This window comes from Eptesicus fuscus, chromosome 4 (assembly GCF_027574615.1).
Source record: "Eptesicus fuscus isolate TK198812 chromosome 4, DD_ASM_mEF_20220401, whole genome shotgun sequence".
In the NCBI taxonomy this organism is placed as follows: Eukaryota; Metazoa; Chordata; class Mammalia; order Chiroptera; family Vespertilionidae; genus Eptesicus; species Eptesicus fuscus.
Window position 1 is genome coordinate 57,635,457 of NC_072476.1, and position 24,950 is coordinate 57,660,406.

General features: G+C 36.0%; 2 protein-coding genes across 3 annotated transcripts in view; one reads left to right on the top strand and one right to left on the bottom strand.

Moving 5' to 3' along the window:
• The first annotated feature begins 448 nt into the window (after window positions 1–448).
• On the top strand, window positions 449–17,855 carry RIOK2 (RIO kinase 2). 2 transcript variants are annotated; one of them, XM_008144519.3, is made up of 10 exons: window positions 449–588; window positions 3,775–3,913; window positions 4,642–4,758; window positions 6,472–6,647; window positions 9,277–9,365; window positions 11,545–11,736; window positions 13,429–13,521; window positions 14,307–14,825; window positions 16,514–16,610; window positions 17,424–17,855. In XM_008144519.3, exons 1-10 carry the CDS (start codon window positions 523–525, stop codon window positions 17,586–17,588), a joined length of 1,653 nt encoding a protein of 550 aa, XP_008142741.1. In that variant the 5' UTR covers window positions 449–522; the 3' UTR covers window positions 17,589–17,855. The 2 variants fall into 2 exon arrangements, with proteins under 2 accessions (XP_008142741.1, XP_028005638.1); XM_028149837.2 differs by lacking the exon at window positions 3,775–3,913 and having other exon boundaries at window positions 524–588; window positions 17,424–17,852.
• LNPEP (leucyl and cystinyl aminopeptidase) overlaps window positions 14,490–24,950 on the bottom strand; it is a 192,168-nt gene continuing 181,707 nt past the window's right edge. The window contains exon 19 of the transcript XR_008555844.1: window positions 14,490–14,544. The gene's annotated coding sequence lies outside the window, so the exon portion shown is untranslated. The remainder of the gene's footprint in view (window positions 14,545–24,950) is intronic.

Here is a 24,950-nt window from a genome sequence, read left to right on the forward strand (position 1 = left end):
CCCCTCGCCACGCCTCCTCCCGCCCGGAGCAGGCCGTGAGGCCCAGGGCTGCTGGTGTGATGACCATCGTTCTTATCTTTAGGACCCTGGATCGTCTTGAGTCCCGCTCAGGTCCATTTTCCTCCTCTGTTGTTGGAATTCGCTTTGCTATTTGGGGATGAAACTTGGTAGAAAGTCACACTCTGCGCTCAGAGGTCCTTTAAGCAGTTGGTCCTGACAGATGTGAAAAATAAAACGTCATTATTACAGCGAACACTGAGGATCCGCCAACTCATACACATTTTAAAAAACACACACTTTACAATGTACTCTACTTTTCCCATACTAGGTTCTTCATCAGACCCAGACGTTCTACTTGCCCGTGCCAGTGAGAGGCGTGCGTCTATTGGTTAGCAAGGACCTGAAGGAAGGCGCGTGCGCGTGCGCGTGCGCGTGCGCGTGCGCGAGAGGCGGAGTTCCGACGTGCCTTGCGCTCCCCGGTGGTCTCGGAAGCGGCTTTTTGCGCCGGGCCTGGGGGCCGCCATGGGGAAGGTGAATGTGGCCAAGTTGCGGTACCTGAGCCGGGATGACTTCAGGGTCCTGACCGCGGTAAGAAACTCGCCGATCACCCCTGTCCCCTGCCCGTCCTCTCCGTGCGTCCCGTTCCGGGGAGCGGAGCGCGCTCTGGGCCCTGGAACGCGGCCGAGGTTGGGAATGGGGGAAAGGAGACCAGAGAGTCGAAGGTTCCAAAAGCTTGTGTTCGGAAGCTTTTATGGTCTCCCAAACAAGGACGGCAAAGGCCCCGGTTGTAATTGTGTCCTTCCTTTCTGCTCTCCTTGTGCTGTAGCCACACGCATTTCCGTGGCCCGGGAAGTTATTCTGAGCCTGGACTTCCGACCAGCTGAGAAGGGATTCAGGCTCCTGAGAATTAATGGCATTGAGTTCCCCACGCACAGACTCACGCTCGTGGCATTCTTTCGGGCCCATTCAATCAACACGTTTGTCCGGTTTTTAGTAACAATATTAGGGAATTCATCGGGAGACGATGAAGACAAGGGAGACAGATCATCAAGATCTGTCAGACAAGACAAGGGAGACAGATCATCAAGTAAACGAATAAGTAAATAAATAACAAGGATAAATCAGACAGGAAGTCCTATGAAGAGGATAAAGGGATAGAAACCTTTCATAGTGGCGCGGGAGAACGAGTGCTGTCTTTAAGTTGTGTAGCTAGAGAAGACCCACTGCTGAGTGCAAGAATCCCATCTGTTGACCGCTGTAACCCAACTTTTGAAAAAAGTTCCTGGGACTCGTTGGGTACTGAATAAATGCTCAGTAGAAGGAAGAGTGGAAGGATACTAGCTGAATGAGAAGTAGCTGGCCCAGTGAAGTCCTTGGAAAAGAGTTGGAGGCAGAGGAAACCGCAGTAGTAAGTGAAAAGGCCCTGAGGCAGAAACCGTTTTTGAAAGAATGGAAAGGCCAGTGTGGCTGGAAAATAATGAGCAAGAGGCTGAATGGTTGGGGATGTTAAAGTACAGGGAAGCCACTGAATGTTTTCAAGCAGGGAAATGGAAAAAAAAAAACACAAAAAAAACCTGTTTTTATGGTCCTAGTTTCTGGCACAAAAAGCAGCACATAGATTGGGCATTTGCAGAATAAAACAGTACATTTATTTTTAAGAGCTGTTATTAAACTTTCAAATGCAAATTCAGAATGAAATTTGGAGGACACTTTTCTTTTTCCTCCAATACATTCAATTCAGCTGGACTGTCTTTACCTACTGTCACTTCTCTCTCTCTCTCTCTCTCTCTCTCTCTCTCTCTCTCTCTCTCTCTCTAATTGATTTCAGAGAGGAAGGGAAAGGGAGAGAGAGAAACATCAATGATGAGAGTCATTTACCGGCTGTCTCCTGCATGCCCTACACTGGGGATTGAGCCTGCAACCCAGGCATGTGCCCTGACTATGAATCGAACCATGACCTCCTGGTTCATAGGTTGATGCTCAACCACTGAGCCATACTGGCCGGGCCCTACTGTCACTTCCTTCTCTACTTCCTCAGCACATTCACTTATTCCTTAATGCCTCTGGCAGGAATAAGGGAGTCGTCAAGAGAAAGAAATGTTAAGAGTCTGGGAGAGAGAGAACAAAGCATGGAAGATGAGTTAAGTGTAAGTGTGAGGTTTTTGTTGGGGCATCAAAACAATGCTAGATTTATCTTCTAAAATTTTGTCTCTGCAATATTTAAGTTCTTTTTTGAAGCTCATTAAGGAATGACCTCATTAAATATACATATTGCAGTCTCAGTTATCTCTGACCAACATTGGTATGAGTGGCACCGCTCCTTGACCCTGTCTTCCTTTCACTTCCTTGGCATATCCTCTGTCGATAATCATGCTTTGACTGGCTGCCCTTAACCTTTCAATGTAAAATTCCCCCAAAATTCTGCCCCTCAACGCTCCCTTTGCTTCCATTATCTCTTGCTTGAGGAACTCATTTACTTCATGGCTTCATCTCTTACCTTTATCAAATAATTGACAATTTTTTCCCTCTAATTATGACTTCATTCCTGATTATAGATCTGCTTTTCCAATTTTCCTTAAACATCTTCATTTGCAGGACCTTCCAACATCTCAAACTCATTGTGTGCAAATCAGATTCATTAACTTTGTCAATCCCCTCTGTTCCCAAACTCTATTAAAGTAATTATTACTATTATAATTTCAAAACCTGCTCTTCCTCTTCACTTCAGCTTTGATTCATTTCCTTTACTCTCCCACTTCCAATGCCAATTCCATATTGCTTTCAAAGATCTTTAGTTCTTTCCTTCTATTACCACTACCTCTTCCCTGTTAATGGCTTCTGTTTCCTCTGGCTTAGACTGTCATCTTAATTCTCCAATATACCACCTCCAGTGTTTGCTTTCTCTACACCACTTTGCATAGTTCTTCCAGATTAATGTTCTTAAAACAAACCTTCATACATCTTCTTTGCCTAAACATCTTCAAGGGTTTCCTACTTTCCTCTGTATAAAATCTAAAACTCCTTTTCTGTATTCAAGGCCTTCCATATCTTACTCCAAAGCATTTTCCAGTCTTCTTTTCATGAACTCTACATGCTATCCCACCTGAGCTACCACTCTAATAGCTGTTCCTGTGCTTTGTATTTTCTTGCCTATGTGCCATTTCCAAATCTTTTATTGTCTTTCCCTGGTTTTCCCTTGTCTGCTTTTTCTATAATCCTGTATCTCAAAATCTCAAGTGCTGCTACTTCTTGAAGCTGATCCCTCAGCTAGAAGTATTCTTATTCGGCCCTGAACTACCTCCTTTTTTACCTGCTAATAGAATTAGACGTGCACATTCTTATTTCCACAGGTAGATAATATATTCTGCAGGGGTGGAGAGTATTTTTACATATTTTTTAATCTTTTACAATACTACATATGATACTTTCTCATTAATACTTTCTTAATAAATATCTAGAATATCTGTAATTTTTAAAGACAAATATTTGGATATCAAATATTTTAGTATTTACCACATGTCAGTAACTATGTTAAGCACTCACATTCTTTTCTCTTGAAGTATATATCATTTAGTAGTGAGATGGAATATGAATATCAGTGATTATATATCAAATCGTGATTTAAAATATATCCAGAGAACATAGTAACTATGTCTCAGAATCGGATGGGGAACTGCATGGTCAGAGAAGTTTGAAGGAGAAGTTAATTTCTTAGCAAAGTTTGATAGCAGCTCTGTGTTGATTATGATTACATAATATTTCCTTTAATTTCAGGTTGAAATGGGCATGAAGAACCATGAAATAGTTCCCTGCAGTTTGGTTGCTTCTATAGCCAGCCTTAAACACGGTGGTTGTAACAAAGTTTTAAGAGAATTAGTGAAACATAAACTCATAGCTTGGGAGCGTACCAAAAGTAAGTATTTGAGGCACCATTTGTGATTTTTCATTGTAACTGGCTTCCACCAGAGCAAGCCTTCCAAGAGGCAGGAAGTTGCCAAACCAGAAACCGTCAGAACTTCCACAGTATACTTCTGTGGTCTGTCGGTTACAGCAATCAGAGGGCCCACCCACATCCAAGAGGGTGGAAAATAGTCTGTACCTCCTGGTAGAGGATTAGCAATTCCAGTTACATAAGAGCAAGCAGGATATAGATATTGACGCTGCCATCTTTGGAAAATACACTCTGCCACAAGATTCTCTAGAACATTACTTCTCACACTATTTGTGGTGAGGGGTGAGTTTCTGTTTTTCAGCCTATCATGGATCTATACTTTTATAAAATAATAAAAAAGTCATTACTAGAAAAATGAAACTGATAAAATGTAGGTACAAATTCCTTATTAGAGTTAAAGACATAAAATAATTTGGTCAAATTGATATAAAAATTGTTTAACCACTTCAGTTTCTGTATCTTGTCACAGACTAGTAACATAGACTGGTGTCAGTCTGTGGTCACACTTTGAGTAACACAACTCTAGAGAAAAAACACAAATTATAGGAAGAAATGTTAACCTTGTAAAACGGGATAGCTAATCTTTTCCAGCTAAGATTTCCCATGTTTAAATTCTCATGACTTGAACTGATGTGACTTAGTGGTACAATGTAACTAAAATATGATCTTTCTCATTTGCTTTTGTCTAGCTGTCCAGGGCTATCGGTTGACAAACGCAGGCTATGACTACCTAGCTTTGAAAACACTTTCTTCTAGACAGGTAGTTGAGTCTGTTGGAAACCAGATGGGTGTTGGCAAAGAATCAGGTAAGTGCTAACAGTACTATTGAATGCATTTTCATTACCCTGAGTATAGTGGATCATTACTTTGTCATAAGTATTATTGAAAATTAAGTATACCAAGAATTAGTTTTCCTCTAATAACTGAAATCTTTGACAAATATTTTATTTTCTCTTAATCTGTTAAATTGGATGTGTGAAATAGCTAAAATATGTAACATAAGGAAGTACTAGCACACTGAATATCTAAAAACCACAAATTTTTTCTTCACAGTAATATGATCAATAAGGCAAAGTTGGGTATGTATAGAACATAGAAAAGCATTCTAAAATAGCATTGAACAAATGCTTATGTGTTTTCTATGTGGAAGACAGGTAGAAATGAAGAACAGGGAATGATTTTCTTATACACTGTTTTTTTTATACAATACAGTTTATCTTACATAATTATATTGTTTATCTGAGCTGAAGAAGGAAAATTAAAGTTGAGAAAAAGAATTATTAGGAAGCCTACTCCAAAATAGGTTGCTCTATACTTCAGATGGTTTATATGTCTTCTGTATTAATATGCAGATTATGGTATATATTTAATAAGTAACATGAGTGCTAAATACAGCAGTGTGGGTATGTGTGTATACAATATATAAAACGAGAAAATGAAATATCTTTTGAGCTACACTTTCTCTTAATTTATGTCCAATATTTTTCAATTTAAAAAATAATGGCCTTTTTTTTTTTAAGAACTTCATTTTTCTTAAAAATGATAAATAGTACAAAAGAGAGTACAATAAAAAGGAAATCTCGTCCCTAACCCAGGTCTTAATCCCAAAGCTATCATTGTTTATTGATGTCCTGCATATCCTTCTTGAAATATTCTAAAAACTTGTGTAAATACAAATCTATAATGTATTAAGCATACATGTGTACACAGTCACATATCTTTTTAATATCAGGTAAAAGCAAACAGTACTTGCTATTCTGCACCTTGATCTTTTTCCATTTGATGCATCCCTGATATTTCATGAGCAGATTTGTCTTTCTCATAGTTGCTCGGTGCTACAGTCAATCCATAATTGATTTTACTAGTCCTAGTTGTTAAACACATTCTTAAAAATTATGTAAGTGTGATATTAACAAATTTCCCTCCAAAATGTTTGCACCAATTTATAATCCCACCAATATAAGAAAGAGGCTATTTCTTGGTAAGTATAGTAATCAAGTTTCCCATGAATAATTAGGATATATTCTACATTTTAATATTACAAACAACAACTTGTCTTGACAGTTGCAATACTTAAGGAAAGATCTACTCCATCTAATTATGGGGTTATATGCTGATAACTGAATTATTCATTGAAGCAATTGTAGAAATGAACTTGTTTTTGAACAGGAAAATATTATTAAGTCACTTCTTGTACATATGGGACACTAAGGAACAATTAGATGTTTTCCCACCAAATTGAGTTGAACATTGATCTCCTTTAGAAACTATATCCTTTGACACATTATATTCCTGTTTGATTGTTTGTTTGTTGGTTTATAGTAGATATTAAATACATGTCATCATATCATTTTGGATTGTAATTAAATAAAGAAAAATTTGCTGGCTGGTAAGTATTTATGGTATTTAGGAAAGATAAAATTTGATACATATAAAATCAGACAAAGTTAGAAAATTTGAATTGTTTCAACTTATTAGCATAAAAGTATAATAATTATTTTTTTAAATATTGGCTCTAGATATTTATATTGTTGCAAATGAAGAAGGCCAGCAATTTGCATTAAAGCTTCACAGACTGGGAAGAACCTCCTTTCGAAATCTGAAAAACAAGCGTGATTACCATAAACACAGGCATAATGTGTCTTGGCTTTATTTATCTCGTCTCTCTGCCATGAAAGAATTTGCCTATATGAAGGTATTTTTTAAATAATTGTTCATTTTTAACCAAATAATACCTGAAGCTGAAAAGCTGTAGTGACAAGCATCAGTCTGCTGCTCCCATATCTAGCTCCCTACCTACAGTCACTTTTAACTCTTACTGATTCGTTTCTGTTGTTTTTCTGTTGATTTCCTACGTGTTTTTCTAGGTGGAGGTTTTAATTGTTATAAATGTATAAAGGCAGCATATAATCTACAATATAAACAAGATAGAGTAAGTTAAAATACATTTACGATGTGATTGTCTCACAATGTGTATGTGTGAATGTATATTTAAACTGTACGTATGTCTATCTTTGATAACATATCTTCAGTCATATTTAAATTAAACAGAAAATAACATTACATTTTTTATTACTCAGTGGGATTTATTTGCTATTAACATCTTCATTTTTAAAATAATTAAATTACTAAAAGTTGTCCAATGGATGACTACTGTTTCTTGGAAGTTTCAGTTTGGTGTTAGTAGGTTATTTTAATTCATGTGCTTTAATGTTTAGTGATCATGAGGTATAATTGTCAACACAGTACAAATGATACTGATACCATACATGTTATATATTTCTTGTCTTATACTAATGGTTTATATCCTGCGTTAGTCAATAAGTAGGCATTTTGGTAGGAATCATTACACAATTTCCCAAAACTATATTAAGTATATTCTCAAGGTGTGTATATGAAGATACAGCAATAGAACTTGATTGTGCCTAAACATGTTCTTAAATACACTAATATTTTCCTAACAGAGAATAAGATAAAATTGAGCTATAGCTTAAGGGTTAAGCTGTGGTACTTGGACTAGACCACTATAACAATAGTTAACATTACTATATGCTATTGAGCTGCCAGGGAGTGCTCAGAATCACTTGCATTGAAAAAAAAATTTTTTTTAAGCCAAGCAACCAATTTAAGTATACATTGAGTATCAGCTATGTGCCTATCACTGTATTAAGTACTAGGGTAGGATGGGGTATAGGGCTAGATACCGAAAGAATAACCAACGCAGTCTGTGTCTTAAAGTTGGGAAGATAACATGAACACACATAAAACAAAGAACAATTTAAAAATCAAATTATATGTGTTTAGAGAAACTTCTGTAGAGTAGAATAGTTGAAGAAGGAAGTTTCATAAAGTGAGTGGGATTTGGGTAAAGTTATGAAGCATGCATATGATCTGGCTATAAAGAGGAGACAGTAAACAGTGCATTTTGCAGAGGAACCACTTTGGGTGAAGACAGCAATATGGTTGTAAGCTCTGTGTGTCTAGGTATTAGTCACTGAGGTAACTGCCCTGATTTCACTCCAGAACGCTTATTGGGGAGAATATTGGGAAAAGTAGGACTGGTTAAGGGAATTAAAGAGATTTTTGAAAACTAGAAAAAGTTGTTCAGAATAAAAATCAGCATTTATAGCCATTGCAGGTTTTTATATTTATTTATTTTTAATTTATTGGGGTGACATTGTCAACAAAATCTTAGATTTCCGGTGTACAACTCCACAATACATTATCTGTACACTATTGTGTATTCACCACCACAAGTCAAGTAGCCATTGTAGATTTTAAAAACAGCATTTGACACAAGCATCTTAATTTCCTATTGGTACACAGAATAAAGACTGGGTATAGTGGCAAGAGCTAGAACCATTGGAGTAATTGGGTATCAAGGACAAAAGCTTACTTTGAAATGGTAGCATTTCAAATGGCAGAGGTCATAAATCTAACATTTTGAAGAAAGTAATAACAGGACTTTGTAATTAAAGGATAGAAAAAGTTAAGCATAGGAGAAAAGATGGATCTATGGATGATCTGAAGTAACTTTGTTGTTAATCCTCATCCAAGGATAGTTTTTCCATTGATTTTTTTTTTTTTTAGAGAGTAGAAAAGAGGGAGGGAGGGAGGGAGGAGAGAGAGAGAGAGAGAGAAAACATTGATGTGAGAGAGACACTTCAATTGGCTACCTCCAGCACATGCCCCAAAATGAGCCAGGGATCGAGCCTGCAACCCATGTACTGCTGGCGACCCTTCAGTGCAAGGGCAGACGCTCTAATCACTGGGCACACCAGCCAGAGCTGAAGTAACATTTGACTCAGACTACTACAATGTGTATATATTAGACTTATATCATACTTGGTCTGAAGAAAAGGTTAGTGCTCTATAAACTAAAATACCTAATCTATTGGAATATTTCATTTCCTAATGTGTCACAAGACAGTCCTTCCTAAGTCACAATATATTTTTATTTATCTTTTTTAAGCATACTCCCAATAAATGGCAGAAACTTACAAAAGTATACAGAATATATCCTAAAGGCAGAGATTTTTTCACAATCACTTTTGTAATCCTAGCACAGTGTAAAATACTTAGTAAATGTTCAATAAATGAGTATTTGGTGAAAATGTGAATTAAGTAAACTGGCTTAATTTTTTTTTTATATATATAGCTCATTCTGTGCTGTGAATAAGTTATATACAAATAATCATGTGTTAACTGTAATTTTGTAAAGGCTTGGATTTTTTTTTTTCTGGTTGTGAGCAGATATATTTCTTTCATTGTTCCTTAAAAATTAGTGACCTCTTCATTAGTTTATACTGTTTGCTATGTTTTAGGCATTGCATGAGAGGAAATTTCCAGTACCGAAGCCAATTGATTATAATCGCCATGCAGTGGTCATGGAACTCATAAATGGCTATCCTCTGTAAGTATTTATTATTATTATTGAAACCATGGGTCATAACAAATGTAAGGTTCCGTTTTTAAAAGTAAAATTGTTTTTAAAACTAAGTGGAATATTATTTCTGGGAGATTAGAAATTAACATATTAGCAGTAGGCTCAGAGGTAAATTGAAAATGCAGTTTCATTAACTGTATTTTGTTTTCTCTATGATTCATTCAACAAATATTTATTAACAATCTAGTATGTGCCAAGCACTGTTCCAGGCTCAGCAGTAAACCAAATCTCTGCCCTCACAGAGTTACATTCTGATGGAAGGAGAATATATAGTAAATAGCTAAATAAGAAAATATAGGGTGGGGCAAAATAGGTTTACAGTTGTTCATATGGAAAATAAATAATACAAGAATAAACTCTGTGCCCTGGCTGGTGTGGCTCAGTTGGTTGAGCATCATCCCATGCATTAAGGGGTCTCAGGTTCAATTCCCCGTCTGCACATGCTCAGGTTTCAAGCTCCATCCCCAGTAGGGGGCATGCAGGAGGCAGCCGACCGATGTTTCTCTCTCCCTCTTTCTAAAATCAATTTTTAAAAAAACATTGAAAGAAAAAGAATAAACTGTTTTGGGTACTCACAACTGTAAACCTACTTTTGCTCCATGTGTATATATCAGATGGTAGTAAATGCTATGGGTAAAAATAATACAGGGTAAGGGGACAAGAAGGACTGAGATGGGTAAAGGAGGCTGCTGTTTTACATGGGTGGTCAGGGAAAGTCTCACTGATAAGAATCCTGAATGAAATGGGGGGAACCATGAAGATATCTAAGAAGATTCCAGGCAGAGGGGACAGCAAGTGCATAATCCATGGGGTGGGAATATTCCCAGAATTTTTGGGAACAGTGAGGATGATGTCATTGTGGCTGGATCTGAATGAGGAAAGGAGAAATTGTAAGTGATAAGATCCTAAAGACAGCAGGGGATCAAATCACTAGAATTTGTAGGTCATTTCAAGGCCTTTTAATTTTTTTTAAATATATTTGACATGATATAAATTATAGTATTATGTTGATTTGATACTGTTATATATTGTGATTTGATTGCCATTGTAGTGATATTTAGCACAAGGACTTTAATTTTGATTGAGATAAGAAGGCATAGGATGGTTTTGTACTGAGAATAGATATGGCCTGACTAATGTGTTAATAGGATCACTGGCTGCTCTATTGAGTCTAGACAGAAAGGAAAATAAGGACAGATTAAGAAGACAATTGTAATCATCCAGTCAAGAGACAGGTAGTTTAGATCAGTTATAGATGTCAAGGTGACGAAAAGTGGTCAGATTCTGGAGATGTTTTCCAGGAAGAGCCAGCATGATTTATTTAGGATTGGATATTGATATGAAGGAAGGTGCGAGTCAAAGGTAATAACTGGGTTTTGGATCTGAATGATGACTTAATTGAGATAAAGCTGACATTTATGAGCTGGAAAACCTAAAGAACAGTGTGAAGTTAGAGGATGGGGCAGAATCAGAGTTACAGTTTGGGACATAGTAAGTATGAGATACATAATAGTTCAGAGGAGAAATCTATATCGAAGTCAGTATATATATATATTGTGTTTAAAGCCATGAGCCTGAATGAGATCACCAGGAGTGATTTTAAATAAGAAATAAGATAAAATAAGAGGCTCTAGGATTAACCTTTGAAGAACTCCAAAATTTAAAGTCAGGGGGAAAAAAAGAATTAGCAGAAAAGACTAAGAAGAAATGATTAGTGTAGAAAGAGGACAGCCCAAAGAGTTGGAATACCAGGAGTCAAGTGAAAGAAGTGTTTCAAGGAGGGGGAAGAAGTTAACCGGAAAACCAAAGAGGATGAAAATTGAAAATTGGCCATTGGATTTAGCAACATAGAAGTCATTGATAGTCTTGACAAGGACTGTTTTATTGGAACAAGGTGGGTGAAGAAATGGTTTGTTAGAGTCGGGGGGAAATATTTGGAAAAAGCACATGTAGAGGAGTTTGGCTGTAAAGAAGATCAAAGAAAGGATGTGACAATGAAAAGAAAATACAAAATCTATGCAGGGTGTGGCTTTTTTTTTTTTTTTTTAATAGATGGATGCTGTTGTGTCTAAATGCTGATGGTAATGAAAAGGGAGAGAAATGATGGAAATAATATATACACACATTATACTTAAAATATTTTCAGATGTCAGATACACCATGTTGAAGATCCTGCATCAGTGTATGATGAAGCCATGGAACTAATTGTTAAACTTGCAAATCATGGATTGATTCATGGAGATTTCAATGAATTCAATCTCATTTTGGATAAAGATGACCACATCACCATGATTGATTTTCCACAAATGGTTTCAACTTCTCATCCCAATGCTGAATGGTATATGCTGAAATTGATTGTGAATGTGGGTGTGCTTATCTGTGATGCAGTCATTTTTTATTCATAATTTCCAACTTTGTAATACTGTCATTTGGGTCAATAACTATTTGGAAGTGGCTGTCAGTGGTCTAAAATTCTGGGTTTTTTAATATTAAATGATATCAAACTACTAAGATAGTTCCCCTGAAAGAATCTTTTTCTCCTTATTTTAAAGGGAAATGCACTTTGATCCAGTTTTTAAAACCTGTTCATTAGCTTATGTGTGTATTAGACATCTGAAGAAACTGCCTGCCTTTATAAACCATTAAAACAATTTGAATTACTCTTATAATCTGACAGACTTTCAAAAGTCAAATTTTCTTTGCCATGGAACACTTTATTCAAGCCAACATTTAGGTGGAAGCCCAGTTTTTAAAACAAACAAAAGTAGGGACATGGAAGGAACCCCATCTTCTCTGCCTTTCCCCTTCTCTATGGTTGCTTCCAAGAGAGCTTCACCAGGCATAACTTAATCATCTTGAGGGCCTTAATAAAAGTTATGGATTTGGACTGGACTCAGTTGCCAAACCAATATCTCTCATGTCATTTTTAGCTTAGAAAAGAATTTTATTATTAGAAAAGAATTCCCATAAAACCTCATCCCTGACACAGGGCAGAACTACTTTGTATACTTAATAATCTTATTCCTCACATTGCTTAAACATTTAAACCAGCCAAATGGTGAAATATGACAATATTTTTCTTTATTTGTATTCCATGATGCAGTGGAGCATAATTCAATTAAGGGTATTTTTTTCTCCTCTCCTTCCAAGTTATAAAATGAGAAGCTTCTCCTTTTCCCCAAAGATAACTATTATCACTTACATAATATGAGCAAAGTTTGAGCTTAAACCAGTTTGTGTTCAGTAAAGCTCTTCTTCCTCCTGATTTTTATTAGAAAATATCTACACTTACTTTAGAGAAAGAAATGTCATTTAAAAATAAACTTAGAGAATATTCCCAACAAAACAATACTAATAGATTAATGCCTGCCACTTGGGTGGTTAATATCTTTGGGTGATGACGAATTACCATTTTTATTAAAGTGGTGCAGCATAGTCACACAATAAAGGAACATCTAGGAACCCACAGAATTAGAGACAGAAATATAACAGATTATGACATTCCAAGTTAAGGTTGCATTATTTTTGAATGCATTGTGATTTAACTTGAACTTTTATGGACAAGTAATTGAGTGAAGGAGTTCTGTTAAGCACAAAATATCAACTTAAAAATTAGCCTGCCATATTCGGTCAAACATTTAATTAACTCACCCCTAATGCCTTGGCAGGGCCAGACCAAATGATTTTGTGGGCCTTATATGGCCCTCAGACTGGATGGTCCCCACCCCTGCAGAGGAAACCCGCTGCCGCCAAATTACAGGCCCATAGTCTTCTTTCTGAGATATATATTCATCCTATTGCATTATAGGAAAACCTCATGTTGCATTATGGGAAAATCTTGAGTTTTCTAACCATAGGTGCTGTATGCCTTTAACAGCTTTTATTCTTAGTTCCTCTGCTTTTACTTTTAAGTAACATCCTTTTTCATGTAAGGAGTAGAAGTGTCATAACAACGAATACTAAGGATATTGTCATTGACTAATAAGGAAAAAATGAAAACCTGTATAAAAATTGATTCTTTACTTTGCAGGTATTTTGACAGAGATGTTAAATGCATTAGAGATTTCTTCATGAAACGTTTCAGCTATGAAAGTGAGCTTTATCCAACCTTTAGTGATATCAGGTTTGTACTTTGCATTGCTTAAAACTAGAACTCTGTTTAATACCTGATTTATTTAGTTTTAAAAGTTAACAGTCTCATCTAAAAGATGTTAAAATAGTGAGCTTTGACATATTGTAATCATTGTTGAGTATCAGCTGTGTGGTATATAAATGAAACTTAAAATCTAGAAAATGCCTGGTTTTTATCCATTAAGACAATATTACTGAATTTGGGGGAAGAACACACTTTGTTGCTTATAAATTCAAGAACTTTTATTCATTGTAGGGATGTTATGTGAATAATCCATTTGTAAGGAATCAAGCCAAGTGTTTATCAGAATTTGTGTTTTTCCTTTAACTCAGAACTGGAGCTATCTATAATTATAAATACATTCTGAAAGCCAAATTTTCTCATTTATTTTACAACCTTAGTTAAAATATTGTTTTCTGGCTTGGGATGATTGACATAACTTAAAAGAAGAAATCTTCAGTCCCTGTTGAAAGTTAGTTTATTAAATCAGTAAAAACCAACACGTTTCTGTGATCTTTCTATTAATATCTATTACTTTTCACAGTCATATTATTTTATTTGTAAATAACAGCCAGCTTATATTTTTTATATTTGTATACTTAAGTAACTTAAGTATTACATTTCAGGCAAAGGAATATATTTAAAATAAATAAATAAACTCACTTAAGAATTACAATTATTTTCAGAGTAATAAATATTTTTCCATATCAAGTAGATTTTCACCTCTCTGAATGCTTGAGTAGATTTTCACCTCTCTGAATGCTTTCTTTTCCTAGGAGGGAGGACTCTCTTGATGTAGAGGTTTCTGCCAGCGGCTACACAAAGGAAATGCAGGCAGATGATGAACTCCTTCATCCAATAGGTCCAGATGATATTGAAACAGAGGAAGGATCTGAATTTTCATTTTCTGATGAAGAGGTATCAGAACAAGCAAAGGTTTATAGATCAGAAAATCAAAGTGAACGAAACTCTGTCGATGAATCAGTTGACTGCTGTGGCAGATTGTCTGGAGACCTTGAACAAATAAAGGAAGGCGATGTGTCAGAGGAAAGTGCTGATGCGCACAATTTTGACATGACTGAATTCAATCAAGCTTTAGAAGAAATAAAAGGGCAGGTTGTTGAAAACAATTCTGTAACTCATTTTTCTGGGGAGAAAAACAACACTGAAAATGACACCAGGCAAGATGCTAAGAGAGGTCAAGGAGGAAGCCCCACAGGCTCTGAAGAATATGAAGACGAATGCCCTCATTTGATTGCCTTATCATCATTAAACAAAGAATTCAGGCCTTTCAGGTATACATTTCTGTTGATTGATTTTTTTACTTTAATCTGAAGACCTGTACTTTTTTACTTTAATCTGAAGACCATGAGTATTTTTTCAAATAACATGGCAGAGTTGTATTCTGAGCTGGCCTTTAAGTGTAAAATGAAAGCAAATAACCCTTTTGTTAAAATTCCAATTATCTTCTACAATCGACCTGATGCTAGACAGCATATTGATCCAATTTTAAGCAGTCTGCCTTAAAGTACAAACTGATTACTTTCAAAGACTTAATACAGATCTCATTCAACTGATCATGTTTTAAATGGATAAGTCATTTGTATCTATATATATAAAAGCCTAAATCACCATTACAACCCGTCAACCAGTCACTATGATGCACACTGACCACCAGGGGGCAGATGCTCAATGCAGGAGCTGCCCCCTGGTGATCAGTGCACTCCCACAGCCAACCTCTCACGGCCGGCCAACTCCTGTGGCCTCGATCGGGTCCAATCGCCAGCCAGGCCTAGGGACCCCATCTGTGCACAAATTTGTGCACCGGGCCTCTAGTATTTTCATAATATATATCTAATGTTTGCTCTCTTCATAAAGAAATACAGTGAATTTTCTCTGATATTTTGAACCTTCTTCTGTTCTTATTTGTTCATGTAAAATAATGTTGTAATGTTATTATGTTCTTTTTCTTTCAAGAACTTTTTCCTTGCAAATATTAATCAGTCTCAGCATAGATTAGCAAATTATCTAAAGTTTAATTTTTAGATTTGGGATAGTTTATCTAGAATCAAATAAATAGTTTAATGAAATGATAGTTTTATTTATTTCAAAATAGTAATTTGACGATTAAAATTAAATTAGTACATTTATTAGGCATTTCTCAATACATGTTCTGGCTTACATTCTAAGGCTGCCTTTATTGTTAGTCTCATTGTGAAGCAAAATACAAGAATTTTGTTCTTTTTCCATATAACTGTGTATTGAGACTTAGTATTATTACCCCTTTAATGATAAACATGTAAAATTTAGTATTAAGGTTGCAGGGGCTCAGGATTTGGAGTAATAGAAGAAAATCTACATAGCTTAAATAGTCTTCTAAGCACAGAATAATTTGTTCTTACTCTTTAAACACATGTTGGGCAAAACCTTTATTCAAAATAAAAGTATAACCGATGTTTCTGAAAAGTATTGACTGTTAAGAATTAATATCATCTGAGTTTCTTATACATTAAAACTTTGAACAATGCGTAAAACAAATTAGACAGTTTCTATCTATCATTGCAGTTTTTCTACCTTAGAGCAGTGTAGAGCACTGTCTCTTCCATCTGCTTTTGTTTGGGAAGATGGCAAAAAACTATTCCAAGGATTTAGATTGTAAGAGTCATATTTGTGTATAGTTAAGTGAAAGAAGAGGGGAACTTACATGAATTGTGACTAAGTGATAATAAGTTTTGATGGCCAAAATAGTCTACCATTTTGAAATTTGATGGTGACTATCAGAATGCTGAAAAATGAAAATTGTTAATATATTTGGCTGAATTGTGGGTAGTTTTACTTCACAGAAATGTTAAATATACTGTAATGGTATTTCTGAGGAATTTTATGTCTTTAAGTTTTATCATCATGTAAGGAATGATATAAATTAGTTAAGCATAATTAACTATAAAAATTAACTAGATGAATTGTACTGTTTTAATTTTAGAGATGAAGAAAATATGGAAGATATTAATCGATCTAGAACAAGAACTCTGAGTGTTACTTCTGTGGGCAGTGTTTTAAGCTGTTCAACAATTCCTCCGGTAACCATTCACTCAATGTTTACAAGTGTTTATTAGGTCACTACTATAGTCAGATTGCATGTGAAGGTTACATGATGTACAAGACAGTCTCAGCATTTGGGCCTCACATGTTAATAGTATAAAATTATAAGTACAAATTCAGTAATATAGGAATGATCAAAGCTTTCACGGAAAAGGCAGCATGTAAGTTAGCTTGAATTTGAAGGATAAGATCATAGAAATTTAGATCAAGGGGGTTTGGCAGTCATTGGCAGCCTGTGTCCTAAGTAATAAATCATTTGAATTTATGGTCACTCACTATGAGAAAGCATTCAGCATCTCGCAAAAATTGTATGTAGACTTTTCCATGGGTAGCTGCTGCCCTCAGCTCATTTCTATACCAGAAGTTATGAAGGCTCTATTTTGGATATATTTTTACCAGTAGTGAATGCTTTCAAACATAATTTTGTAACGCAAAGACATGCCTATTTTTACCTAGAAAGCAGAGGAACAAGTTTTTATCTTCTTTGTTTTGATTATTTTGGTGTGAGGGATTTTTTTTCTTTTAAGTTTTCCTGATGGACACTAGGTGGCACTATGGTAATTTATTCAAAGAATTGTGACTACTATAATCTGTATTTTTGTTAGGAATGTAATTTATTTCGTAACAGATTTGTTTTCTTATTGCTGATTTGTATAGTACTGTTAGTATTTGGAATTTTAAAAATACATGCTTTTAACAGAAATTTGAAAAATATTAGCACTTTTATTGAATGTTTACTTCCTATCAAAATGGTTAATCATCAGTGATACTAATTATTGAAATCTTTCCAGGAATTGGTGAAACAGAAGGTGAAACGTCAGTTGACAAAACAGCAAAAATCAGCTGTCAGACGTCGATTGCAGAAAGGAGAAGCAAATATATTTACCAAGCAACGGAGAGAAAATATGCAAAATATTAAGTCAAGCTTGGAAGCAGCTAGCTTTTGGGGAGAGTAATATATTTAAGATCTTAAATGTTTTTCAGGAATTTACTGTGACCCCTTTTTAAGCCACCTTTAGTCTTATTTGGACCAACGTAGATAAATAAATAAACTCTTTCCTGTATAAATTTGACTCGTTCTATACATGTTTTCTAAAGAATAATTATGGTAATACAATTTTTCAAATAATTTTTGATGACCAGTGCATTTGCTAAAATCTATTTTTCAGAATAATTTTGAATAGGAATATTTGGGTATATTTTTAAATCTAAATGTCATTTCTGTTGTTTTTGTTGTTGTTGTTGTTGTTGTTGTTCTCTACCAAAAATAGGTGGATTGCCTTTCAGATCATAGCTTTTCCACTCACTAGTGGAAACAACCTTAGGCAAGCCATATTTCCCTCCCTCTTTCCTTCACCATTATCAGTTTTTCTTACTATTAAAATTGGATTTATAATTATAGGGTTGTTTTGAAGACCACATGAAGCAATGCACAGAAAGCACTTTATATGCTTTCAGTAAAGTGTGGCTATTAGAATTGTAATTTTAATGATGTTTATCTTTCTGAAATTCTGCTTAACTTGATTGCATTATATTTAGACCACAGAAAGAATTCACTGCCATCTTTTTTTTAATTCTCTAGTATTAAGGATAAGTCAATAATGCATAATTTTATTTTCTGCTATTAAATTGGTAATGTGGTTATGGAAACAGAAACTTCAAATAATCCCACTACAGCTTTTACAGTTGCCAGTTTTTATGCAGGCCTGAGTAGAAGTAGAAGAGTTAGGGGTATGGGGATCATGGGGAAGGTAAAAGAGGAAGAGTGAAAAAGTTCTTTCTAAATAGTCTTAGCTGGGTGGGTCCAAAACATGTTTCACTTCAACATTAATAGATATTTATTGAGTTTAGTCAAGAAAGAAAATACATGAGACATGGTTCCTTCCTCAAAGACTTTATAATACAGTGAGACTTGAAGATGGGTGCTTAAGTATAGGTATCTGATTGTATTCAAGTCCTTTCAGCATTGCCCAGGAGGCCTGCAGCACAAAAGGACCACTAGATGGCAATGTCACTGCACAGTTACCAGACAGGATGTCCTTAAATTATGTGCATCTGATGATAATCTACCAGAGGCAATATCAGCACTTTTTTTTTTTCAAGATTGATAAGGACAGCAGATTTACTTTCACCTTTTCAAAATTAATTTTACTGGCTATTTGCAGAGCTAGTGATGATAAGTTCACTTTAATATAAATGCAAGAAAATGTCGAATTTCATTTCCTTGGAAAGTTAATTTTGAAAGTACGTAGCTTTGAATTTAAGTTTATGTATTTTTTATAATCTGTCTACTTTAAACCATTTTAACAACAAAATTATATTGACAGCTTATTAGAACCATACAATATATATTTTGGAATATATTTTCTCATTCAGAGTGTCAGAGTGAACTGGGAATAAAACACATGACTTCATCCTGTCAGCTTTACTGAATTGACTCAGTCAACTTTGGGGTACCTACTACATAAAAAACTTACTACTATTTGAGGGACTTAGAAGACAAACATAGATCTTTCCCTTAATAGCTTAAAATTTTCTGTGGATCACAGTACAAATTAGTCAAATGCACAAATCTAAAATTAATCAGGGTTTGAACCGGTGACCTTTCGGTGCATAGGACAATACTCAACCAACTGAGTCACACTGGTCAGGGCTGTATCGTGATTCTTAACAAAACTTTTTTTTTTTTTTTTTACTCTGGGAGTTGTGAATTTAAATCCTAGTTCTACCACTTCTCAAACCTCAGGTACTGTCTGTAGCCTCCTAACCTCACTTTTTGATTTGTAAAGTGACATTTAAAAGTGCCTGTCTTAGGGTTATGAAGATTAAGTGAAATATAACACCAGTAAGAAGCTTAGCACAGAGCCTGATACATAATGTACATTTGCTTATTGCTAAATGTACATTATGTATCACGTGACTTAAGATTACCAAAAGGGATATTCCAAAGGCATCTTTCCTGTTTTCAAGGTCACTAATGAAACTATGATCCTTTTGGTGTTTTGCTTTTTGTTTTTATCAAGAGGCACATATGCTTTGCTTGTAGCTTTGCATCATCTACTTCCCATTTCTATTAGATAAGCTTTTGCTACAGGACATGTAGTTTATACTTGTGCTGATTTGTGGTGTTGGTAGCCATCGCTCTGTTCTTTACCGCACAGCTGGCTTTCCCCAGAACCATAAAGATCTTTAAAAGGTACAAATCAGAAGGTTAGTACAGCTGAGATAATCATTCTTTTATTTAAGTATTCAGTAAATTTTCTGGCAAAACAATTGCCTAATTGAACTTACCAGATAAACTTGCTGCCTACAGGCTTATCAACCACTCCCACAGGATGGAGGGATGAGTTCTTAGGTTGTCAGGGGAGCACTTCCTGAAGTATAGATTTATTTTCTGTCATATTCAATACTCAGGGTGGGCTTAAGGCTCATCATTGTTCACCTCTCCTCAGAACATCTCTAGAGAACATCTGATCATATTTTAGTTTGACCTTGATTTGCTTAATGAATTACTAGAACCATATTATGCAACTGTATAAGGCTGGGGATGAGGTAAAGTTCAGAATAGCCATGAGCTAACAGTTGTATAATAGCCAGGAGTGTGGGAATAACTCCAAAGCCTACAACACTCGCAAAGACTAATATGGTATATCTAAAAAGTTACAAGTTTTTTAAACCTTAATATTGCAAATAATAATTACATTAAAATTTTATATAGGATTTAGAATCAGATTATTGTAGGCTTAATTCTGTAAGTAGGAACATGCCTCATAATACAAATATGTTACTTGGGATGTCACAATATTATTTGCTTCCATTTTTTAAAAGGAACCACTTGAAATGAATTTTTTTAAAAAACTTGCTTACTGTTGGTAAAAGGTTTGGCCTTCATTAAAAGAAAATATATGGCCCTAGCCGGTTTGGCTCAGTGGATAGAGCGTCGGCCTGCGGACTCAAGGGTCCCAGGTTCGATTCTGGTCAAGGGCATGTACCTTGGTTGCGGGCACATCCCCAGTAGAGGGTGTTCAGGAGGCAGCTGATAGATGTTTCTCTCTCATCAATGTTTCTAGCTCTCTTTCCCTCTCCCTTCCTCTCTGTAAAAAAATCAATAAAATATATTTTTTTTAAAAAAGAAAAGAAAATATATGTTCATACATCAGTTCTCCAAGTGTTTGATGTTGTGTAAAGTGATATCGGGAGGGAGTACACAGATTTTTTTAAGGTAAAATTTCTGTTGGCTAAAGCCCCACTGCTTCTGAAGAGACAACAATTACATGACAGTACAAGGTGGTACACCACAGAGCCTGCTATCATTGATCTAGTGCCGAGGAAATTGTAAGGGTAAGTGAAAGGCCAGAGTGATTTGGTGAGTTGTTTTGGGCAAGAGGGATTTGGTTAAATAGGAATACTGACAGAGAAATGCAGAAAATGCAAGGACAGAAGTGAATGTAGTATGCTTGTTATGCTGTAGTTGGGAAATGGGTGTTGTGCTACAAGGGACCAAATTAAAGATGATTTTGAAAACATTTTTAAATCTTTAATTTGATGTATCAGAAAAAAGCTATCATCAATTTTGAGCAGTGCAGTGATTTGATTTTAAAGGAAGATGGAGTAGAACTAAGGAAACTATCCATGTCAGACAATGGATTGATGGGAGGGGGCGTCCAGAAAGAGTCTAAAAAGTTTCCCACCCAGTCAGCCTAAGGATTAGGTTAAGACAATCTGGAATATAATCCTATTATATCATTCTAGAGTTATAGAGATTCTTGACTACCTTTTTATTTTAGAGATGAGAAAATACCTTTGGATATAAAATTACTTGCCCAAAGTCAATAGAGTGAAATAAGGTTGGGAGTGAGTGGGAGGAAAATACGGAACCGATATGTTCCAGAGAAGTGAATGGGTGAATGGTGGGAAAACCAGCACAGTCAGGTGCTTTGGGTCTTCGGGGCCCCTGCAAAATCACTCAGATCCACAAACTCCAGGCTGTCGTCCTAGTCTTGTGGTATGAGAGGGGACAGCCCTCACAACCAGGCCCAGGTTTTGAGTCTTACTCTCCCCAAAGTTTCCTTCCTTTTTAGAAAACCAAGTTTGGTTATTTGTCCCCCTGTGTCCTCATAATAAGCCTTTTTATCTTCTCACAGGCCCAAGAAAACCCATCTCAATAAACGGAAGCCCTGAGTGGAACGTTTCTGGTTTCTCGTGGGGAGGTAGGTGGGAGAGGAGTGCTGGGAGCAGTTTTCTTTCTTTGAGCTCTGGGCTATTGAGGTACCTTGAGAAGATCAGAAGAATATATTATTCTCTAACTTGGTCTTTCTCCAGTTTTCAATATGTGGAAAAATAGATCTTTCTATGAAGTTTCTTATTCCTCCTTTAAACAAATTTTGAAAAGTCATATTTCTTCTGTGTCAGCAGGATGCTTGCTAAGTGCAGTGCTCTGGTGGTGACTACATAGGAAGTAGAATGGAAATTATAGTTTACTGTGTGAAATGGATGGCACAAGGCTTTTATCTTAATGTAAGCATATCCATAAGTGTAGCCTGAATTGAATTAAGAGTATACCACTGATGCAGTCTTTACAGGAAGCTTCATCTAAAATAAATGGAGCTGTGAAATTACTGGCTTACTTGGGCTTAACATCTCCATCAACTAATCTCAGATTTATTTAAGTCATTTGTTTAAAACCAATAAACATTCTCCCTAGGTTTGTTTTAAGCTAATATTATTAATTTTTTCAGAGTCTAGATTTTCATTTTAATATGCTCATTATTATTGCAAATATTTAAACATTTCATACAACTCATATCCTCAGAAACATGACTTTATCTAAAGAAGGAAAAAGGTAGCTCTGATTAGCTCATGTAAAACTGAGTGTGTGTCTCATTTCTCAGCATGCCCCCTATTGAAGACGGATCTCATCTCTTTTTGAGGAGTGTCTCAACGACTCAGCTAGAGTTCAGATACCTCTTTTACAATCAGTCTGATCACTTTATAGCCACAACTTGTATAATATTTTTTTCTGAATACCCAACAAAATAAATTACTGTTCTGGACAGTAGGATCCGGCGGGTGGGTGGGGGTGGTTTGTGAGAAAATGCAGGAAGAGGGAGAGGAACCAATAATTAGATAAATTTTTATGAAAGAGAAAATATTGTAAAGGCCACTGGCAAAAAACACTCCAAAAATAAACAAACATTTAAACTTTCTTTTTAAAAATACATATTATGCTAAAGTCAGCCAGCTATAGTTCAGGTAATCAATTTTCACCGAACACATATCTAATGACCCAAAGGCTGGGTATCATCATCTCCAATCTTGTAAATTTGAGCATCCAAATCCTTCCACCTTTAACTGAGTTTATCCTGAAAGTGTTAACCTGTAAATTAGCTAAGCCTTCCTTAATGATATCTTTGGTCTATAAAGTATTTCTTAAAGAATCAATTTTACTTCTCTTTGGAAAGCAAGTACCATGGCAGACCTGGGTAATTGTTTACATAACCCAGTCAAGGAGACAGAAACTTATTCAGGATCCCCTTCTACACATAGAAGGCTCAGATAAAGGAGGGGCTTGCTTTCATGATGCTTTCTGGCTATGGGTGCCGACTCTGACTGCCCTGGCAAGGGAAAAGGGCAGTTCACTCACGGTTTTATCTGGTGGGAAGGAAAATTATTTCATGAAAGCATTTCACATAGTTTTCTATAAAAAATGAGGAAATGTACATTCTTTAATCTGTAGACAGGATTTATTAACTTCTAATTATTCATGTTCTTAAATATAGTGAGATATCAATGAACAAATGTCTGAGATTGTTCTTTGATGTCGCCTGTGTTTTTAAATTTGTTTTGTTGCCTAATCTGAAGTTGCCTTTCTAACTGACCCTCTATGAGAATACCTTGATTCAAACTTAGCATTGATCCCTTCCCAGTTGAGAGTAAACAAAGTTGAGGCTGAGCAGCCATTCATTCCTTCCTCTGTCTTCTCCTCGCTGACACTAAACAGTCATTAGTCATTACCTCTGCAAAGTCGGTTTCTCCATGGCCCTTCTTCATTCTCACACTCCACTTGGACCTTCTTTGCCAATCCAGCATTTAGGCCCTTCCAGTTCCCTCCACCCATCTCCCATTGGCATCTGCAAGGAGCTGCTGTCAGTCATTTCCCATTGCTATTGTAAACTACTTGCTCTCTGTATTAATTTATTTAACTGCATGAATTCATCTTTTTTTTTTCATTTTGCTTACTTTATCTTAAATTGTTAGTTTTTAAGAATCAAGGCAGCCGAAACCGGTTTGGCTCAGTGGATAGAGCGTCGGCCTGCGGACTGAAGGGTCCCAGGTTCGATTCCGGTCAAGGGCGTGTACCTTGGTTGCGGGCACATCCCCAGTAGGGGGTGCGCAAGAGGCAGCTAATCGATGTTTCTCTCTCATCGATGTTTCTAACTCTCTATCCCTCTCTCTTCCTCTCTGTAAAAAATCAATAAAATATATATATATTTAAAAAAAAAAAAAAAGAATCAAGGCAGTAGCAAGTAAGTGAAGAAATTATTTCAGGGAGGATAATCTTCCTAAATCTCAATCATTAGCCTCTCCTTCCCTGAGTCACCTGATGCCTTAGAGATGAGTAGTGATAAATGGGCTCAGGCTCAGTTATTGCAGGCATATTCCTTGGAGTCTGCATGCCTTAGGCTGAAATCTTTTAGGATCTGGAGTCTCACAAACCTCACTGCAGCTTCACCTACTGGCTCTGCTCCTGCTTCACTTACCCTGATCTCTTCTTCCAGGGCAGAGTGGATTAGCAAGTCGGGAGGCAAGGAGGATGGGGGGAGTTCCTTTCTGTTTTTAACTAAAGATGTTTCTTTGGTGCCTTCATTGTTTTCTAACATTCTGGATGTTATTGCAATCAGTGCTCCCTGCCTTCTTATCATTTTTGTACCTGTAATGAATTATTTAACAACAAAAATATCATTGCAATGATAAGAATGCATTTTCTTTACCAGCAAAATTAATGTTTCCATAGACTTTTTGTCACATTGTGCACAGAATGGTACAAAACATACCACTTTGATCTCTCATCTTTTCAAAGAGTTCTGTGCTTCCTGGGAGCTTGGTGAGTGTGCTGCTGCACTGAGCCGTTCCCTTCCACCATTGGATGACAGCTCCATCACCGAATATGTCAGTTGGGTGCCGTTTCTCATACTTCTGAGTAGTAAGTACTCTAACAGGATTTGTAAAAACATCATTTGGTTCTCACTGTAGTCATGTACCCTTGTCTCAATACTTTGATTTTGCTTTTGGCACATTCCTACAGATGATTGAGGCTG